General features: G+C 36.5%; 1 protein-coding gene across 16 annotated transcripts in view; it reads right to left on the bottom strand.

Moving 5' to 3' along the window:
- The window catches only part of BANP (BTG3 associated nuclear protein), a 261969-nt gene that overhangs the window by 183924 nt on the left and 60208 nt on the right, over positions 1 to 17837 (bottom strand). For 10 of the 16 annotated variants that reach the window (XR_008914963.1, XM_056810651.1, XM_007477281.3 and 7 more), the window contains 2 exons: positions 5795 to 5917; positions 3605 to 3780 (listed from right to left, as the gene is read on the bottom strand). Coding sequence is in view for 15 of the 16 variants with exons in the window: in XM_056810651.1 (XP_056666629.1) it covers positions 3605 to 3780; positions 5795 to 5917 (299 nt within the window). In the remaining variant the exon portion in view is untranslated. The remainder of the gene's footprint in view (positions 1 to 3604; positions 3781 to 5794; positions 5918 to 17837) is intronic. The other 6 variants (XM_056810662.1, XM_056810671.1, XM_056810673.1 and 3 more) reach the window with 1 other exon arrangement.

Here is a 17837-nt window from a genome sequence, read left to right as displayed (position 1 = left end):
GGAAAGCATATTTAGGGCTAGTATTCTGTTTATTTTTCTGAAGAATTCTATATCTATGGAATAGCTCAATGAATTATAGCAATTGATATATTAAACATTTTTGCTCCTCATCAAAGGTAATGAGTGTCAAAGGTTTGTAGATTTGGAAGGAGGAAAAGGGAGTAAAAGAGACATTAAATTTAATAATCAATCATTAAACACATACTATATGCCAGACACTGCTGAAGACACAAAGGCACAAACAAGAACACCATTTGCCCTCAATAAGCCTTTCTTTCAAAAGAAGATTGGGGGGAAATGGGAGCATGTATACAAATAAATACAAAACATATTTTCTATTACATACATGTAAATAATTTCATTCATGTAAATCATAAGTAGTGTTGATAGGAAAGTTTTACCATAACAATTGGGAGAAAGGGGAGTATTTGAAATGAAGGAAGAAAGCTGGGACAGAGAAATCAAGAAAGGTCCCTAGGTAGGAGGTAATACTGAAATAGGGACTTGAAGGAAGCCAGAAATTCTAAAACCTTAAAAACATTGATAGAATAAAACATTATTATGAATAATTTTGAAATTCTATGCTCGGATTTAAAAAATCAATTCTAAAGGTTTAAATCGAGGGCACTTGGAATTATTCAGCAGTTTTTTGAGTGTCATAAGCTACTTCAGGCTCCAAAGGAATCCACAGTATGGAAAGCATCTTCATTCTCAGACTCTAATAACTGGAAATATAATGTCCAAGTCTAGGAGGAGGATAATCTCAATGTGCCCTACACTGGTCAGACCACATCTAGAATAGTATATTCACTAAAGGGAACCCCATTTTAGGAGAAGCCCTGATAAACTAGAGAGAAATCCTGTTTTCAAAGGACAACCAGGATGGAAATGGAATTTTACTTCAAGTCATAGAAGGGATAGGCTGAAGAAACTGAAGACAAAGAACATGGAGAAGGGAAGGAGGAAGAATATGGTAACTGTTTTCAAATATTTGAAGAACTCTACATTGAGAAAGGATTAGAGCTACAAAATTATAATGGTCAAGTTTGGCCCCAAAGAAACATCAAAACACATATCCCTCCCCACCTAAAAGATGTTATTACAGACATAAGAGATCATGGGGAGAGAACATTTTATAGAAGTCAGATTTTTTTCACATTAGTTAAGAATTTTTTTCTTTCTTTCTTTCTTAACTTTTTTTTACCCTGATCCTCTGTCTTAGAATAAATATTGTATATTGGATCCAGGGCAGAAGAGCAGTTAGGACTAGGCAATGGGAGTTAAGTGACTTGGCCAGGGTCACACAGCTAGGAAGTATCTGAGGCCAGATTTGAAACCAGGACCTCCCATCTCTAGGCCTGGCTCTCAATCCACTGGGACCCCCAGCTGCCCCCTCCTTTAATATAAGACATGGATCCTTGGGGATGAATAAGGAATTTTATAAAGACATTAATAATTTTTTCTTTTAAAAAAGGGACTATCCAGGGGGCAGCTGGGTAGCTCAGTGGATTGAGAACCAGGCCTAGAGATGGGAGGTCCTAGGTTCAAATCTGGCCTCAGCCACTTCCTAGCTGTGTGACCCTGGCCAAGTCACTTAACCCCCATTGCCTAGCCCTTACCACTCTTCTGCGTTGGAGTCAATACACAGTATTGACTCCAAGACAGAAGGTAAGGGTTTAAAAAAAAAAGGGGGGGGGGATTATCCAACCATTCTGGAGGGCAATTTGGAATTATGTTCAAAGGGCTTTAAAAGACTGCCTGCCCTATGATACAGCCATAGCACTGCTGGGTTTGTACCCCAAAAAGATAATAAGGAAAATGACTTGTACAAGAATATTCATAGCTGCGCTCTTTGTGGTGGCCAAAAATTGGAAAATGAGGGGATGCCCTTCAATTGGGGAATGGCTGAACAAATTGTGGTACATATTAGTGATGGAATATTATTGTGCTCAAAGGAATAATAAAGTGGAGGAATTCCATGGAGACTGGAACAACCTCCAGGAAGTGATGCAGAGCAAAAGGAGCAGAACCAGGAGAACATCATACACAGAGACTGATGCATTGTGGCATAACCAAATGTAATAGACTTTTCTACTAGCAGCAATGCAATGACCCAGGACAATCCTGAGGGACTTATGAGAAAGAATGCTATCCACATCCAGAAAAAGAACAATGGGAGCAGAAACATAGAAGACAAACATGATCTATCATGTAGTGCAATGGGGATATGATCAGTGTTCTGATGTTAAAAGATCACTCTACTACAAATATGAATAACATGGGTTTTGAATAGTGATACATGTATAACCCAGTGGAAATGCTTGTCAGTTCCAAGTGTCCGGGAGAGGGAAGAGGGATGAGAAAAATCATGAATCATGAAACCATGGAAAAATATTCTAAATAAAAAATAATAATTTCACTGCATTCAATAAAAGGGATTAGACTTGTTCTGTGTGGCCCCAAAGTTAATAATTAGGAACAGTATGTATAAGTAGCAAAAAAGAAAACCGAGGTTTGACAGACAAAATATTTCTCTTAATTAAAGCTACACAAGAGTAGAATAAGCTTACGTAATAATTAAAAAAAAAAAAGTCTGCAAGAAAAGACTAGATGACCACATCTCAGCTATGCTGTGGAGGGCTTTCTATCTAGGCCCAAGGTAGAATAGATATAGTTCTGAGTACCTTCTGAAGTCTGAAAACCTATGATTCTTAACATTCCATTTCTATTCTAAACAGCAAACACAACACTAAGCATTCAATTGTCAAAATTTTATCTTCACTAAATATAAAAATTTTGAAATAATAATTCAACAGTGGCTGTGAAATGATGTAAAAACTCCCAAGATTCAGCTCTGGACTATAATCATTATGTATTATAGATGAAGGTTCTTAATTTAATGCCACAGAAAACTGGGCATAAGAAAACTTAAAAAATCACTCCTAGATATAGACTCTAGATGAACATCCTAGTGCAAACATCAACAACATGGAAATAGGTTCTGATCAAGGACACATGTAATACCCAGTGGAATTGCGTGTTAGCTATGGGGGGAACGGGGGAGGGGAGATATGATTCTTGTAACCAAGGAATAATGTTCTAAATTGACTAAATAAAATTGGAAAAAAATAAATAAAAAATCACCCCTATGTGAATCAAAAGTCAGTGTAGCCTTCTGTGGCACAATCAAATGTAATGGACTTCTCTACTAGCAGCAATGCAATGATCCAAGACAATTCTGAGGGACTTATGAAGAAGAACACTATCCAAAGGAAGAACTGTGGGAGTAGAAACACAGAAGAAAAACATGATTGATCACATGGTTCGATGGGGAAATGATTGGGGATGCAGACTCTAAGTGATCACCCCAGTGCAAATATTAATTATATGGAAATAGGTCTGGATCAATGACACATGTAAAACCCAGTGGAATTGCATGTTGGCTAAGGGACGGGTGTGTGTGAGGAGGGCAGGGAAAGAACATGAATCATGTAATCTTGGGGAAATTTTCTTAATCAATTAAATAAAATTTTTTAAAAATAAATAGTGTGGTCTTAACTCAACACAATGATTTTCATTCTTTTTCTTTACCCCTTTAACATACCTTCCGAATTCAACGTAATCAAAGTAACATTGTTTCCGATGTTCTGGCTTCCTGACTGTCCGCTATTGGAAACAGAGTCACTGGCCTCCGACCCACTCTCTCCATCTTCATTGTGACTATCATCATGGCCTGGAACTTTCACCACTATGGTGTTTTGCCTACGTGCAGGAACAGCACTGAAACAGAAACAAAAGGAGATCCACATCTTGTCAATTTATGAAATAAAAAAATGAGAGTCTAGTATTGAATCACTGGAGTGTTTTTTTTTTCTTTCAAGAATAGGATTTTTACTTCAAAGAGCTTTTCCATAATGTAACATATATCATATTATGATTAATAATAGCAGAGTATAAATAACAAGGCAGAGGGTTGAAATATTATAAAGCAATCACATGATACTAAAAATCTAAGGATATCAATCATATTTTGAAGATAAAAAAGTAATACTTGGACTCTATGTGATTTGTTTTAAGTTCTAGTTTCATCACCAAATAAGACAGATAAATTTATTCTATGACAAAACCTAGAACACTGGATTCTGTTCCCAAAGGACAGCCTGTAGAGAACTGGCATGTGGGGGGAAAAAAAAAAGCAGTTTTTTGGTACTCTCTTTTTCTAACCAGGTCAGGATCAAAAAAATAAAAAAAAATAAAAAAAAATGGGAAGGGGGTTTCTGCTGAGTCAATTCAATGCAAGATATCAATCAATTTAACCATTATTCCAGCATTTTGAATCTTAATGATCCCCACACCATCATAGAAAACAGAAAGCACATAATTTAAAAAAAAAAAAAGCAGATAACCCACTAGTAGAAGGTTCTTCTGAGCATTTCAGCCATCTCAGCATCAAAGAGAACAAACATTTAGAGAGACAAAGACTTAGGAGAAACCAGATTACAGCTAGAGGAAATTCTAACATCTTTCTCGCCCTCATTTAATGCCTGACTTCTATACTGACTCTATTCTAATCCCTTAATTTGTATTGGTGAAAAACAATTGAGACTTCTGGAGAGGAAGACACAATATAGTGTATCACTTTATGGTGACAAAAAAATGGAGGAGAGTGGATAATGTGGCATGGGCTGCTTCTGGACCACCGTCTTGGCAATGCTGACACTCCAAGTTGGGGCTCCTCTTACAGACAAGGCAGCAGGCATTCTAACTGATCTCAAGAATACTCAGTGAGATGAATCAACCCTTCCCATTTCACAATGGGAAACAACAAAGCAGATTGAAAGGAAAGCTTAGGGAATTGTCACCTTCTTTCTTATCCTTTCCATTATCAGTTCTCTATAACCCTGCTCGTTTCCCAGAGTATTGGGCTAAGACTATAAAGGTATGTTAGAAGAGGAAACAGTTTGCTAATAGAGAAAGTTTGGTGGTTTTAAAAAAAAAAGGGGGGGGGGCAGTAGCCCAAGGCTTTTATAAGGCAGTAGATAGGAAACAAGTGACAGAAAAGTTATCTTTGGAGAAAGCAAGTCTGTCATAATTGGGGTGGCTAAAAATAATGTACCTGAACATAACAATGACAAATGTATGCCTTTTCCTGTGCCTAAACATTTTGAAATTTGTATTAAGAAATTCTATTAACAAAAAAAACAAAACAAAAAAAAACAAAAAAAGGGCTGTGTCTGAAAAAGTCATCAAGTAAATATGCCCACAGAATTAATGGAAAAGAAAAAATAAGTGGTGTAGACATCTTAATGTTATTACTATTGATCCAGAAAACACTAAGCATTAAAGTATCTCTGATGCTAGTCAATTTTCTCAACTAACAAGTGAAAAAATATTTCTGTGAGCAGGATGATTATTCTCATTCATTCTACCATTGAAATGTCCAAGCAGTTCCCCAAATATTATATAAGAATTCAATGTCCAAGCTAAGCTCAAAAACTTTAAGTTACAAAATTCCATATATCACATCACTCACTTTATAGCATGAGTTCCTCAGGACAATGATGCCCATAATAATTTAATCATGTTCTATTGTGACAAAAAAGTCTGTGTCATTTGGTAGTTTGTTTTTACTTTTTAGAAAGTTTCAATGCCTATAGGAATATAACATTCAGTCTCCCCTTAGCATAACAAAAGTAGAAGACCTTGAGTTTGCTCTTTTCAATGTCATGGGGAAGATGCTGGTAAGAGTGTCAAATGGAAACAGAGAAGTGGGATTGGTGCTGTAGCTACTGACTTGCTAAGGATATTTTCCAGGGAATCCGTTGCCCTGCTCAAAGGTTCTTCTTGCCCAACCATCTTGGCTACAATGGAGTTCTGTCGATCATTGTTCAGTATTACTGTAGTCTGGGGGACGACGCTATGAAACAAAAATCACAAAGAAAAAATAACTTAAAGAAACAACATGTTAATCGCACATTAGATTAATCTAATCAGGTCAACTGTCTATTATCTGTATTAATTGAAATAAATCATGGAATAGGAAATTCAAATCTGTGACTAACCTTAAAAAAAAGCTTTCTTCCCCACTCCCCATTACCCCCCCCCAAAACCCACAAGTAGTATATTGTATGGCAAAGAAAAGATATTCCAGGACTGAAATTACTTTCCATATTTCTTCTAAGATAAACAAGGTTTGACCCTACCTTTATTCAATAAGGTCCTTGAAATAGCTTTGACATTTTATTGTAATCTTTACCCATTCTATACCAACTATTTCCTATAATCCAAAGTCTAAAGTTTTAACTGATTAAATTTTTATCGAGCCATTCTCCAAGGACTACCAATTTTTTCACAATCACATCTAATTTTATTTGAATTATACAAATTTGAGACACTGGCATTCTATGGAAGAGTCTCTAAACCTTAAATATAGCCAAAGAAGCTTCAGTTTTCTTCTCTGAAGGAAAGCAATATATGGCCATTTTATCAGATAAAATGGATTATATTCCAAGAATAATTAATTTTTTAAATGGTGATACTTTCATCAAGAAAAATTATTCTGAAAACATTTCTAAAACTAGACTGATAAATTTAAATGAGGAAATGATAATTAATCTACTCTTTTTTATTTTGGAAGGGTAATGTGGAAGTGAGCAAAATAATTTTAATTAATTACCAATGTTGTGCATTTTGGGATACTACCAACTAAAACTCAGTAATGTAATTTATTGTTTAAATAACAAGTTCAATATTTCAATAAATCAACATTAGTCTTCACTAAAGTCTTACTCTATACCTCATGTGGTGTGGATGGTGATGCTAGATTCTTAAAGTTTATATCATTAATGGCCAAACTCTTAAGATTTTTCCCAAAATGAAAACACTTTGAGGATGGGGGCTTTAAAAGACACTCTTTAATATCAGCCTTTAAAAATCTGAAAAGATGAGAAGGTTGGGAAATTTTATTAGCCACAGCTGCACTAAATGACTACCTACTAAAGATTTGTAATTTACATTAGTGGAGGAATACTTCCACCAATTAAATCATAGATCCTTGAAGTGCAGGATTAATCACAAAGTAAAATCCATTGCCACATTTTAGCATATATTTTGTAAAAAAAACCAACTTCATAGATGGCATCACTTAGCATCTGAAAAAAAATCTCCAAATTATGAGTTAATTCTGTACTAAAAAATAGGTTTTTAAAAATGAATTTGGTTTCATTATTTCTTTAGTGAGTTTTTTAAAGGTATTATATCAAATGAGATAATATTTATCAAGCACAAAGACTGACACACATTAGGCTCTAAATAAATGCTTATTCCTTTCTTTTCCTTATATATTTTACCATTTAACTATCAAAATACATTTCGGAATATTTTCCCTTTGGCAAAGGCCTGTTTTGTAACAATTTTAAGTATATAATTTTAGCTCTATGACAATTCATTTCCTATATTTCACTGACTTATACAATACAATGCACAAATATTATCAAGTACACTTATACAGACTTATCACACAGTAGAAAAAACCCTGGCACCGAAGTCTGAGAACCAGAATTCAAATCCCACTTTTCATTTGATCTGTATGACCCTGGGTTACGCCATAATGTCCCTGGGCCTTCTTCATCTCTTTTGAGGGTACCAACATCTTCCTAGTCTCAGTTGTGAATAATCTTTGATTCTTCTCCCTCATTATTTTACTTCCTAAATAAGAAGGATCTGAACATTTGTATTACCCCCTTTAAACTTTGCCAAGCACTATCACACTGAACTTCACGACAACCTTATTAAACTCATTAAAGAGGTGAGTTTAAATGATTTGTTCAGGGTCACACAACTAGCTGGTGTCAAAAGCAACATTCTAACTCAAGCCCTCCCACCTCTAAATCCAGCATTCACACTTATTACTGCTGGACACTCCCTCTGATACACATCCAATTCATAGGCAGAGCCTTAGCTCTCCCTCCCCAAGGCTGTCACCTTACTCTGCATTCACACAGTTACCACCTTGGTTCAGGTCTTCATCATTGCCATGGAGTCCATCTCCAGGATCCCACACTTTCCCCTTTCCAATCTTTCACTCTGCACAGTTGCCAACATAATGTGTTATTCCCTTTCTCCATAGTCCACTATGGCTCCCTGCCACCTCTACTAAAAACACAAACATCCCACCCTGGGATTCAAGGCACAAAACCACCTGCATCCAAAATACTTTCAAATCTTATTTTATTTCAATGCCCTTTGAAGACCTTTAAGTTACCACAAAATGGGAATCCCTACCAGCTATTCCTCTGCCCTAAAATTCTAACTTTCCACTTAGTGCATCTCTACTGGCTGTCATCCCTGAGACCTCAAATACAGATCCTCCACACTCTCAGGATGTAGTATCCAGGATGAAGTAAGTGTTTGTTAACTGAATGACATCATCTCTGTGTTCCTTTAAGATTCATCTCAGGTAGCACCTCTTCCAGGAAGCCTTTCCCATTCTCCAAGAGCTGTTAAGGATTTCTCTCTGCCCAAAGTACCTTCTATTTAACTATAGCCTGCAAGTAGAACATACGTTCCTTAGAGGCATCTTTCTATCTCCATCCTTCAGTACAGTAGAACCCATACTGGATAGGTTTGAGCACAAGGAACTGATCAGTTAGTGACAGTCCAAAAGTATTTTGACAGTACAATGGATGGAATATAAAACTACCTACTAGGGGGCTAAAAGCAAATAATTTGCGTTTGCTGCTCTCCTATTGGTCAACCTAACATCAAACTCAAAGAAACAAATATGCATCTATATTAATAGCGTATACTTCATCTCTACACTCTAGGCTTCACAGAATGAGAAAATAGTCACAGCTACTGAAGGCTCAAAAAGATACTCTATTCCCTCAAGTGCTGAGTACTGTCCAATAGTTCAGGATTAGAAACAGACACAGTTTTATCAGTGTGAAAATGATAAAGAAAATGCATTACTGCTTGCTTTGATGCTACACCCTAAGGATCAAAAGAGGTTTCCATTTTCATTGAAGGGAATAAAGAAAGGAGAGAAAATGCATAAATATTAATCCTTCCACTAGGAAGAAAGATCACTCCTCTTCTTTCCAAAATCACTAATTGCCTGATGTTTCAATGACCTAAATCATACTGTCCAATTATCTTTTTAAAATGCTGATGGTACAAGTTCCCAAGTCTGACATGGAACTGACAGGTCAACTATGGACAAAGGACACAGTAGTGAGGTTAAGATCCATATGTAACAGTGTAATAGCAGACTTCTCATTAGTAGGTCCTTCACTCCTTCATTAGTAAATAAGAATCTAAGTAGTGTATTCTTGTCAGGCCATGGGATCTCTGAAATAGGACACGGTCCTACTTTGTGCTAATAGGTGCTGAGCACCTAATGTGCCATACAGTATATGGTAATTAACAACTCAAGTCTATGCCAAGTGCTTCTCTCACAACAACCCTGGGAAGTAGATAAAGTACTATTATCTCTATTTGACAAATAAGGAAACTGAGGCTAAAGTGATTCCCTAAGGTCCTACTACTGGTCAGACGTCAAAAACAAATCTACTTCCAATCTACCATTCTTTCCACCTCATAAGGATAAATGAATAGGAAAGTATATGAAAAAGTTAAACTTAAGAAGAAAACCAAGGAAGAATTATAAATTTGGTTTGTAATTATTAAAGAACTAGACAGACAGCAATGATTTCTGAAGCAGAAGGCAGTCAAATTAGCCTAAAATATACAGCTTTCTCAAATACACTCTGACAGACAGCAGATAATCCTACACATCTTTTCACTGATGGCTGTCTATGAAATTATGTTTTTCTATTAGGCATTGAAGGCACTGTGTTGATCCCCTAAAAATGCCTAACTGTCGAGATTATTTGTATGGAACTGGATAGTTGAGTGTTATTTCATTTCATGTAACTATAGCATGATCATTGATATTAAACTACACTAAGAGCCTATATCTATTATCATTTACAAATAAGAACAGTTAAGAATGTAACAATAGCAGATCACCAAAACTTTGAATGTTTCTACTTTTCCTGTGAGACAACAGAAGTTCTAATTCAACAGAAATACACATGAAAACTTTATCTGCATTCTATAAAATGTAAGTTGACTCTAAAAATGTAGTACTAATATGTGGTGGAAAATAGGCTGAGAAATAGAGAAATAAAAGTAATTTACAATAACACAAATATTTGTCACCAGAAGTTTATGTTTAGCATTTCAGCCTAATAATCATCAGCACACAAATTACCCAATTATTTGATAAGCATTTATTAAGCACCTACCATGCACAGAGACCACGGCACATAGCAATTAATGAGCTAAAATGTTTACATAGGAAACAATTCCTCTAGCCGAAAACAACATAAAGGTTACTGTGATATAAAACACTTCAGTATAACTACATTAGAGAACTAAGTGTTATGTGAAGACTACTGAAGGAAAAGATTCCCAGCAGGGTAGGGAGGAAGAGGGTCAGGAAGGGCTTGAGGTAAAAAGTGCCATTTAACTAGAGCTTCAAAGATCACTTTTTAGCCTCTTCTTTTCCACTCCTTTAAAACTCGGGATTCGTATACATAGAAGGGAAGCATGAGGATGTAATACCCCCAAGGGACAGATAGATACCACAGTAGATAAGTACAAGTAAGGAGGACCAGGGTTCAAGCCTGGCCTCAGACACTTCTTAGTTATATGACCTTAGTCAAGTTACTTCACCCTGACTGCCTAGCCCTTTCTGGATGTTCTGTCTTAAAATTTGTACTAAGACGAAGGTAAAGGTTTTTTGTGGGTTTGTTTTTGTTTTTAATGTAACACTCCAGTTAAACTAACCTAATACAAACAATAATCACTGGAGCATCAGATAATATAATTATTGGAATGTCTTGTCCATGTCAAGGAAAACTGTGCGGGTTAAGAGTATTGGGAAGGAATAGGACTTTTAGATTAAAAATTTTTTATTAAAAATCACAGAGTTGGTGGAATCAAGATGGCGGCCTAGAAGGAGCAGAAGTTCAGACCTCTGAATACCCTTCCTTACCGATCACAAACTGAATGCTCCTAGGGGACTGAAAATCAAACCTAACAACAAGACAGAGCCAAGGAACCCTCCTGCTGGACTAAATTCAAAAGGTACACCTCCTGAAAAGCCAGAATCTGAGAACACTCAGGTTTAAGGGGAAGGCAGAAGGAAGGTCCCAGGACCCATCCCCCCACCCACCTAGAGCGCTGAGACTCCAGCTGAAGCGGGAACTTCTGGGTGGGCAAAGGTGCTGGTCTGGAAGGTGTATCTTGCAGGCAGGACTGTGCCAAGTTCAGAGCTTCGAACACAGAGGCGGGGAAGGAGCTAGAGAGGGAGCATAGACCTGGAAGCCTGGCCAGAGCTGTGGAGATCCTCCATATTTGCTCCAGCCTTTCAGGAGATTTTGAACTCAGACAAAACCCAGCCCAAACAAAGCTGAACTTAATCCCATAAAAAGTCTTCAGAACACAGGGAAGCCCAGGCTCCATACCCCTCCTAATTGACTGCTGGGATTTAATCCAATCAAAATCCCCCAGAGGAAAGGGAAGCTCAAACCTTCAACAAACCTCCCCTAGAGACTACAGCTAGAGAGATTCTATCAAAGCTCCAAGAGGGGGAGATTGACAGAAGTTCCCAAAACCAAAAAAATGAGAGGAGCAAGAGCACATACAAATACGGGGAGCAAAGAAGGGGTGAATATGAGCAAACAACAAAAAAAGAAAAAAGAAATTACAATAGACAGATTCTATATGGAAAACGGAAAAAAGGGGGAGGGAACAGCAAACGATAAATCAGAACTCCCAGTGAATTGGATACAGACTGTAGAAGAACTCAAAATGCAATTCAAAACACAATTAAGAGAGGCTGAAGACAATTGGGAAAAGAACTTAAAAACTAAGATAAGTCATCTGGAAACAGAGGCACTTGAACTAAAATGAGAAAAAAGTGTCTTGAAAGCCAAAATCAACTAGCTGGAAAATTAGGCAAAGGAGATGAAAGACCAGGTACAGAGGATAAAAGATGACCTCCAAAGAAAATCAGACCAGAAGGAAAAGGATGACCAAAAAGCCAGGGATGAAATTCAGTCTTTAAGAACCAGAATACAACAACTGGAATTAAGTGACCTCACAAGGCAGCAGGACACTATAATACAAAACCAAAAGAATGAAAACATTGAGGAAAATATGAAGCATCTCATTCACAAAACAAAGGATTTAGAAAATCGTTCGAGGAGAGACAGTTTAAGAAACATTGGTCTACCGGAAGACCATGATAAAAGAAAAAGCCTGGACATAATACTACAGGAAATTATTCAAGAAAACTGCCCTGATATCCTAGAACAAGAGGGAAAACTGGAGATGGAAAGATTCCACAGATCACCCTCTGTACTTAATCCCCAACTGACAACACCCAGGAATGTTATAGCCAAATTCAAGAACTATCATACCAAAGAAAAATTATTACAAGCTGCTGAAGAAGAAGTCATTCAGATACCACAGAACCACAGTGAGGATAACGCAGGATCTGGCTGTATCCATGAAGGACCGAAAGGCATGGAATATGATATTCCGGAAAGCAAGGGAACTAGGTCTACAACCAACAATCAACTACCCAGCAAAACTGACTATATTCTTACAGGGGAAAGTATGGTCATTCAACAAAATAGAAGAATTCCAAGAATTTGTGAAGAAAAGTCCAGACCTGAACAGAAAATCTGACGTCAAGAGAGTCATCAAAAGGTAATTAAAAAAGAGGGAAAAAAGAAAAAAAAACTTTTCTTTAAGATATTCAATGAGTTAAAATGATATGTATCCCTATAAGAAAAGAGGTCATTGGTAACTCTTAAAAACTGTTGCTATCACCTGGACAGCTAGAAGAATTACACTTAGAGGGAACAGTGACAAACTGTATAGGATGAAAGGACAAGACACAAATAGGTATTTAGATATATGCATGTATAAATACATATACATAAATACACACACACACACACACACACCCCAAGAGCTAAAAAAAGAGGCTAATACTAAAAGAAATGGGAAAAAAAACAAAAGGGGGGAAATTTATATGTCAAAAAGAAGCTCATGGCGGGAGGGGGGAGAACATCAATACACTGTGTAAACCTTAAAATTTCTTAGACTTATAAATGTTGGAAATTTCACTATTGGGAAATTTCATACTTGAAAAATTTCCTATTGATAGTGGGAACTCTATTGGAATGTGAACTCCATTGGCATGGGAGGTTCCTCCTCCTCCCTTCTGAAGATTACTTTAGGACAGAAACCTTTTGCTGAACAATGGAAAGGGCTTTGATCTATGCTTAAGCATAGAACAGGAATTTCTTTGAGTCATGATTGATTTTAGAATTGATACAATAGAGATACTTGGAATGACAGAACCAGGTCTTGGAAATTACAATCTCCACCCTACTCAGTCCTAACAGGATTTAGGAAGGGCTGCAGCATAGATCAAAATTTAATTATTCCAATTTCTACCCTACTCAGGGTAACAGGATTTAGGAAGGGCTGTAGCAAAGGATCAAGATTTAATTATTTGAGAATATGACCTTCAACAGACATGTGCAAAGCCACAGACCTCTGGGCGGTCCTGGGTTAAGCTAGAGCCACCATTGGCACAGGGAAGACATGGACAGTGAATGGTAGATGTGAGAATGGAGGGGAGGGAACTTGGATGGTTTACTTAAAGAGAGAGGGGTCTGAGGACTGAGGTGATGGTTGGTTGGAGAGTTTTGGCTCTGAGTGGTTGGAGAGGTGCTCTGAGAAGCTTGCTCTGAAGGAAGCTGGAGGTGGAGGCCCCTGAGACTGTTTCTCCATTTTGGTCACGTGAGTAATAGGGACTGATCTCCTTTCTTTGCCCCAGCTATCTAATGGCTTGGGCCTTTTGGCCCAGCCTAAACAGAAGGGGTATTTAAGCCCTATTCCCTTCTCTCCCCTTTCTCTCTCCCCCTCTCTCTCTATCTCTAATACCTTTCTTCATCCTGTTTGTAATTAAACTCCATAAAAGGTTGACTGCTGACTTGAGTTTTCATTTAGGAATTACATAGCTGAATTCCTTGGCGACCTTAAATTAATATATCAATCTTTTAAAGTGATTTCCTTGTCACAACTGGAAGGGTAAAGAGGTTGGAGACAGGAAATACTCAACTCTTACGTACATTGAAATTGACTCAAAGAGGGAACAACAATCCAAACCAAAGAATAGATTTGCACCCTATAGGGGAATAGAAGGGTAACAAACGGACTGGTGGGGAGAGAAGCAGTACAAGGGAGGGAAGGTGAGAGGGGCAATTTTAGAAAGACTACAGGGAAAATAAAGAGGGGAAAAAAGAGAGGGGGAAGAAAGGGAAGTAAAATATGGGTGGGAACTAGGGGGATTGATTAAAAACAAACATTGGTGTAAAAGGAAATAGTGAAAGAAGAAAAGGAAGGACCAGGAGTAGAAATCGAAATGCGGGGAAATACACAGCTAGTAATCAAAACTCTGAATGTGAATGAAATGAACTCATCCATAAAACGCAAGTGAATAGCAGAATAGATTAGAATACAAAATCCTACCATATGCTGTTTACAAGAAATACACATGAGGAAGGTAGATACATACAGGGTGAAAGTAAGAGGATGGAGCCAAATCTATTGGGCATCAACTGATAAAAAGAAGGCAGGAGTCACAAACATGATATCTGACAAAGCCAAAAAAAAATAAATCTAGTTAAAAGAGATAGGGAAGGTAATTACATCCTGATAAAAGGCAGTATAGACAATGAGGAAATATCGGTACTCAACATGTATGCACCAAATGGCATAGCATCCAAATTTCTAGAGGAGCTCAAGGATGAAATAGTATACTAGTGGGAGACCTGAACCTTCCTTTATCCAAACTAGATAAATCAAACCAAAAAATAAATAAAAAAGAGGTAAGAGAAGTGAATAAAATCTTAGAAAAATTAGCGTTAGTAGACATGTGGAGAAAAATAAATAGGGACAAAAAGGAATATACCTTCTATTCATCAGCAAATGGTACATTCACAAAAATTGACCATGTATTAGGGCATATAAACATTGCAAACAAGTGCAAAAGAGTAGAAAAAATAAATGCAACCTTCTCAGATTACAATGCAATGAAAATAATAATTAGTAAGGGTACATGGAGAGGTGAATCAAAAATTAATTGGAAATTAAACAACACGTTTCTCCAAAACCGGTTAAAAAACAAATTGTAGAAACAATTAATAACTTCATTGAAGAAAATGACAATGATGAGACATCCTTTCAAAGCCTATGGGATGCAGCCAAAGCAGTATTCAGGGAGAAATTTATATCCTTGAGTTCATATATTAACAAATTAAGAAGGGCTGAAGTCAATGAATTAGGTATGCAAATTAAAAAACTAGAAAGCAAACACATTAAAAATCTTCAGATGAAGACTAAATTGGAGATCCTAAAAATCAAAGGAGAAATTAATAAAATTGAAAGTCAAAGAACTATTGATTTAATAAATATGACTAGAGGCTGGGACTTTGAAAAAACAAATAAAATAGACAAAGTACTAGTCAGTCTAATTAAAAAAAGGAAAGAAAAAAACCAAATTGACAGTATCCAAGATGAAAAGTGAGACCTCACCTCTAATGAAGAGGAAATTAAGGCAGTCATTAAAAACTACTATGCCCAATTATATGGCAACAAAGATGGCAATCTAGGTGAAATGGATGAATACTTACGAAAATATAAATTGCCTAGACAAACAGAGGAAGAAATAGATTACCTAAACAACCCCATATCAGAAAAAGAAATTGAACAAGCCATCAAAGAACTCCCTAAGAAAAAATCCCCAGGTCCAGATGGATTCACAAATGAATTCTATCAAACATTCAAAGAACAACTAATCCCAATATTATACAAACTATTTGACAGAATAAGCCAAGAAGGAGTTCTAGCAAATTCATTTTACGACACAAACATGATATTGATCCCAAAGCCAGGCAGATCAAAAACAGAGAAAGAAAACTATAGACCAATCTCCTTAATGAACATAGATGCAAAAATCTTAAATAGGATACTAGCAAAAAGACTCCAGCAAGACATCACAAGGGTAATTCACTATGGCCAGGAAGAATTCATATCAGGAATGCAAGGATAGTTCAATATTAGGAAAACCATCCACATAATTGACCATATTAACAAGCAAACTGACAAAAATCACATGATTATCTCAAAATACGCAGAAACAGCCTTTGATAAAATACAACACTCATTCCTATTGAAAACACTAGAAAGTATAGGAATAGAAGGGCCTTTCCTAAAAATAATAAACAGTATATATCTAAAACCATCAGCAAACATCATCTGCCATGGGGATAAACTAGAAGCCTTCCCAATAAGATCAGGAATGAAACAAGGATGCCCATTATTACCCCTATTATTTAACATTGTACAAGAAACACTAGCAGTAGCCATTAGAGAAGAAAAAGAAATTGAAGGTATTAAAATTGGCAATGAGGAGACCAAGCTATCACTCTTTACGGACAATATGATGGTTTACTTAAAGAATCCTAGAGAATCAACCAGAAAGCTAGTTGAAATAATCAACAAGTTTAGCAAAGTTGCAGGATACAAAATAAACCCACATAAGTCATCAGCATTTCTATATATCTCCAATCCATCTTAGTAGCAAGAATTAGAAAGAGAAATTCCATTTAAAATCACCCTAGACAATATAAAATACTTAGGAATATATCTGCCGTGACAAACACAGATACTATATGAACACAACTACAAAACATTCTCCACAAAATTAAAACTAGATCTAAGCAATTGGAAAAACATTGATTCCTCATAGGTTGGACGAGCTAACATAATAAAAATGACAATCCTACCCAAATTAATTTACTTATTTAGCGCTGTACCCATTGAACAACCAAAAAACTTTTTCACTGAATTAGGAAAAAAAAATCTAACAAAGTTAATTTGGAAAAGCAAAAGATCAAGGATATCTAGGGAAATCATGAAAAAAAGGAAGGAGGACTTGCAGTCTCAGATCACAAACTATTCTATAAAGCAGCAGTCATCAAAACAATTTGGTATTGGCTAAGAGACAGAAAGGAGGATCAGTGGAATAGACTTAGGATAAGTGACCTCAACAAGACAGTCTATGATAAGCCCAAAGATCCCAGATTTTGGGACCAAAACCCACTATTTGATAAAAACTGCTGGGAAAATTGGAAGACAGTATGGGAGAGATTAGGTTTGGATCAATATCTCACACCCTACTCCAAGATAAACTCAGAATGGGTGAATGACCTGAATATAAAGAAGGAAACCATAAGCAAATTGGGCAAACACAGAATAGTATACTTATCAGATCTTTGGGAAAAGAAAGACTTTAAAACCAAGCAAGAGCTAGAAAAAAAAATCACGAAATATAAAATCAATAATTTTGATTACATCAAATTAAAAGTTTTTGTACAAACAAAACTAATGCATCCAAAATTAGAAGGGAAGCAACAAATTGTGAAACAATCTTCATTACAAAAACTTCTGACAAAGGTCTAATTACTCAAATTTATAAAGCTAAACCTGGAGGCAGCTGGGTAGCTCAGTGGATTGAGAGCCAAGCCTAGAGATGGGAGGTCCTAGGTTCACATCCGGCCTCAGATACTTCCTAGATGTGTGACCCTGGGCAAGTCACTTAACCCCCATTGCCTAGCCCTTACCACTCTTCTGCATTGGAGCCAATACACAGTATTGACTCCAAGATGGAAGGTAAGGGTTTTTATAGT

The sequence above is a fragment of the Monodelphis domestica genome, chromosome 1 (assembly GCF_027887165.1).
Source record: "Monodelphis domestica isolate mMonDom1 chromosome 1, mMonDom1.pri, whole genome shotgun sequence".
Taxonomy (NCBI): domain Eukaryota; kingdom Metazoa; phylum Chordata; class Mammalia; order Didelphimorphia; family Didelphidae; genus Monodelphis; species Monodelphis domestica.
This window is presented reverse-complemented; position numbering and strand designations above follow the sequence as displayed.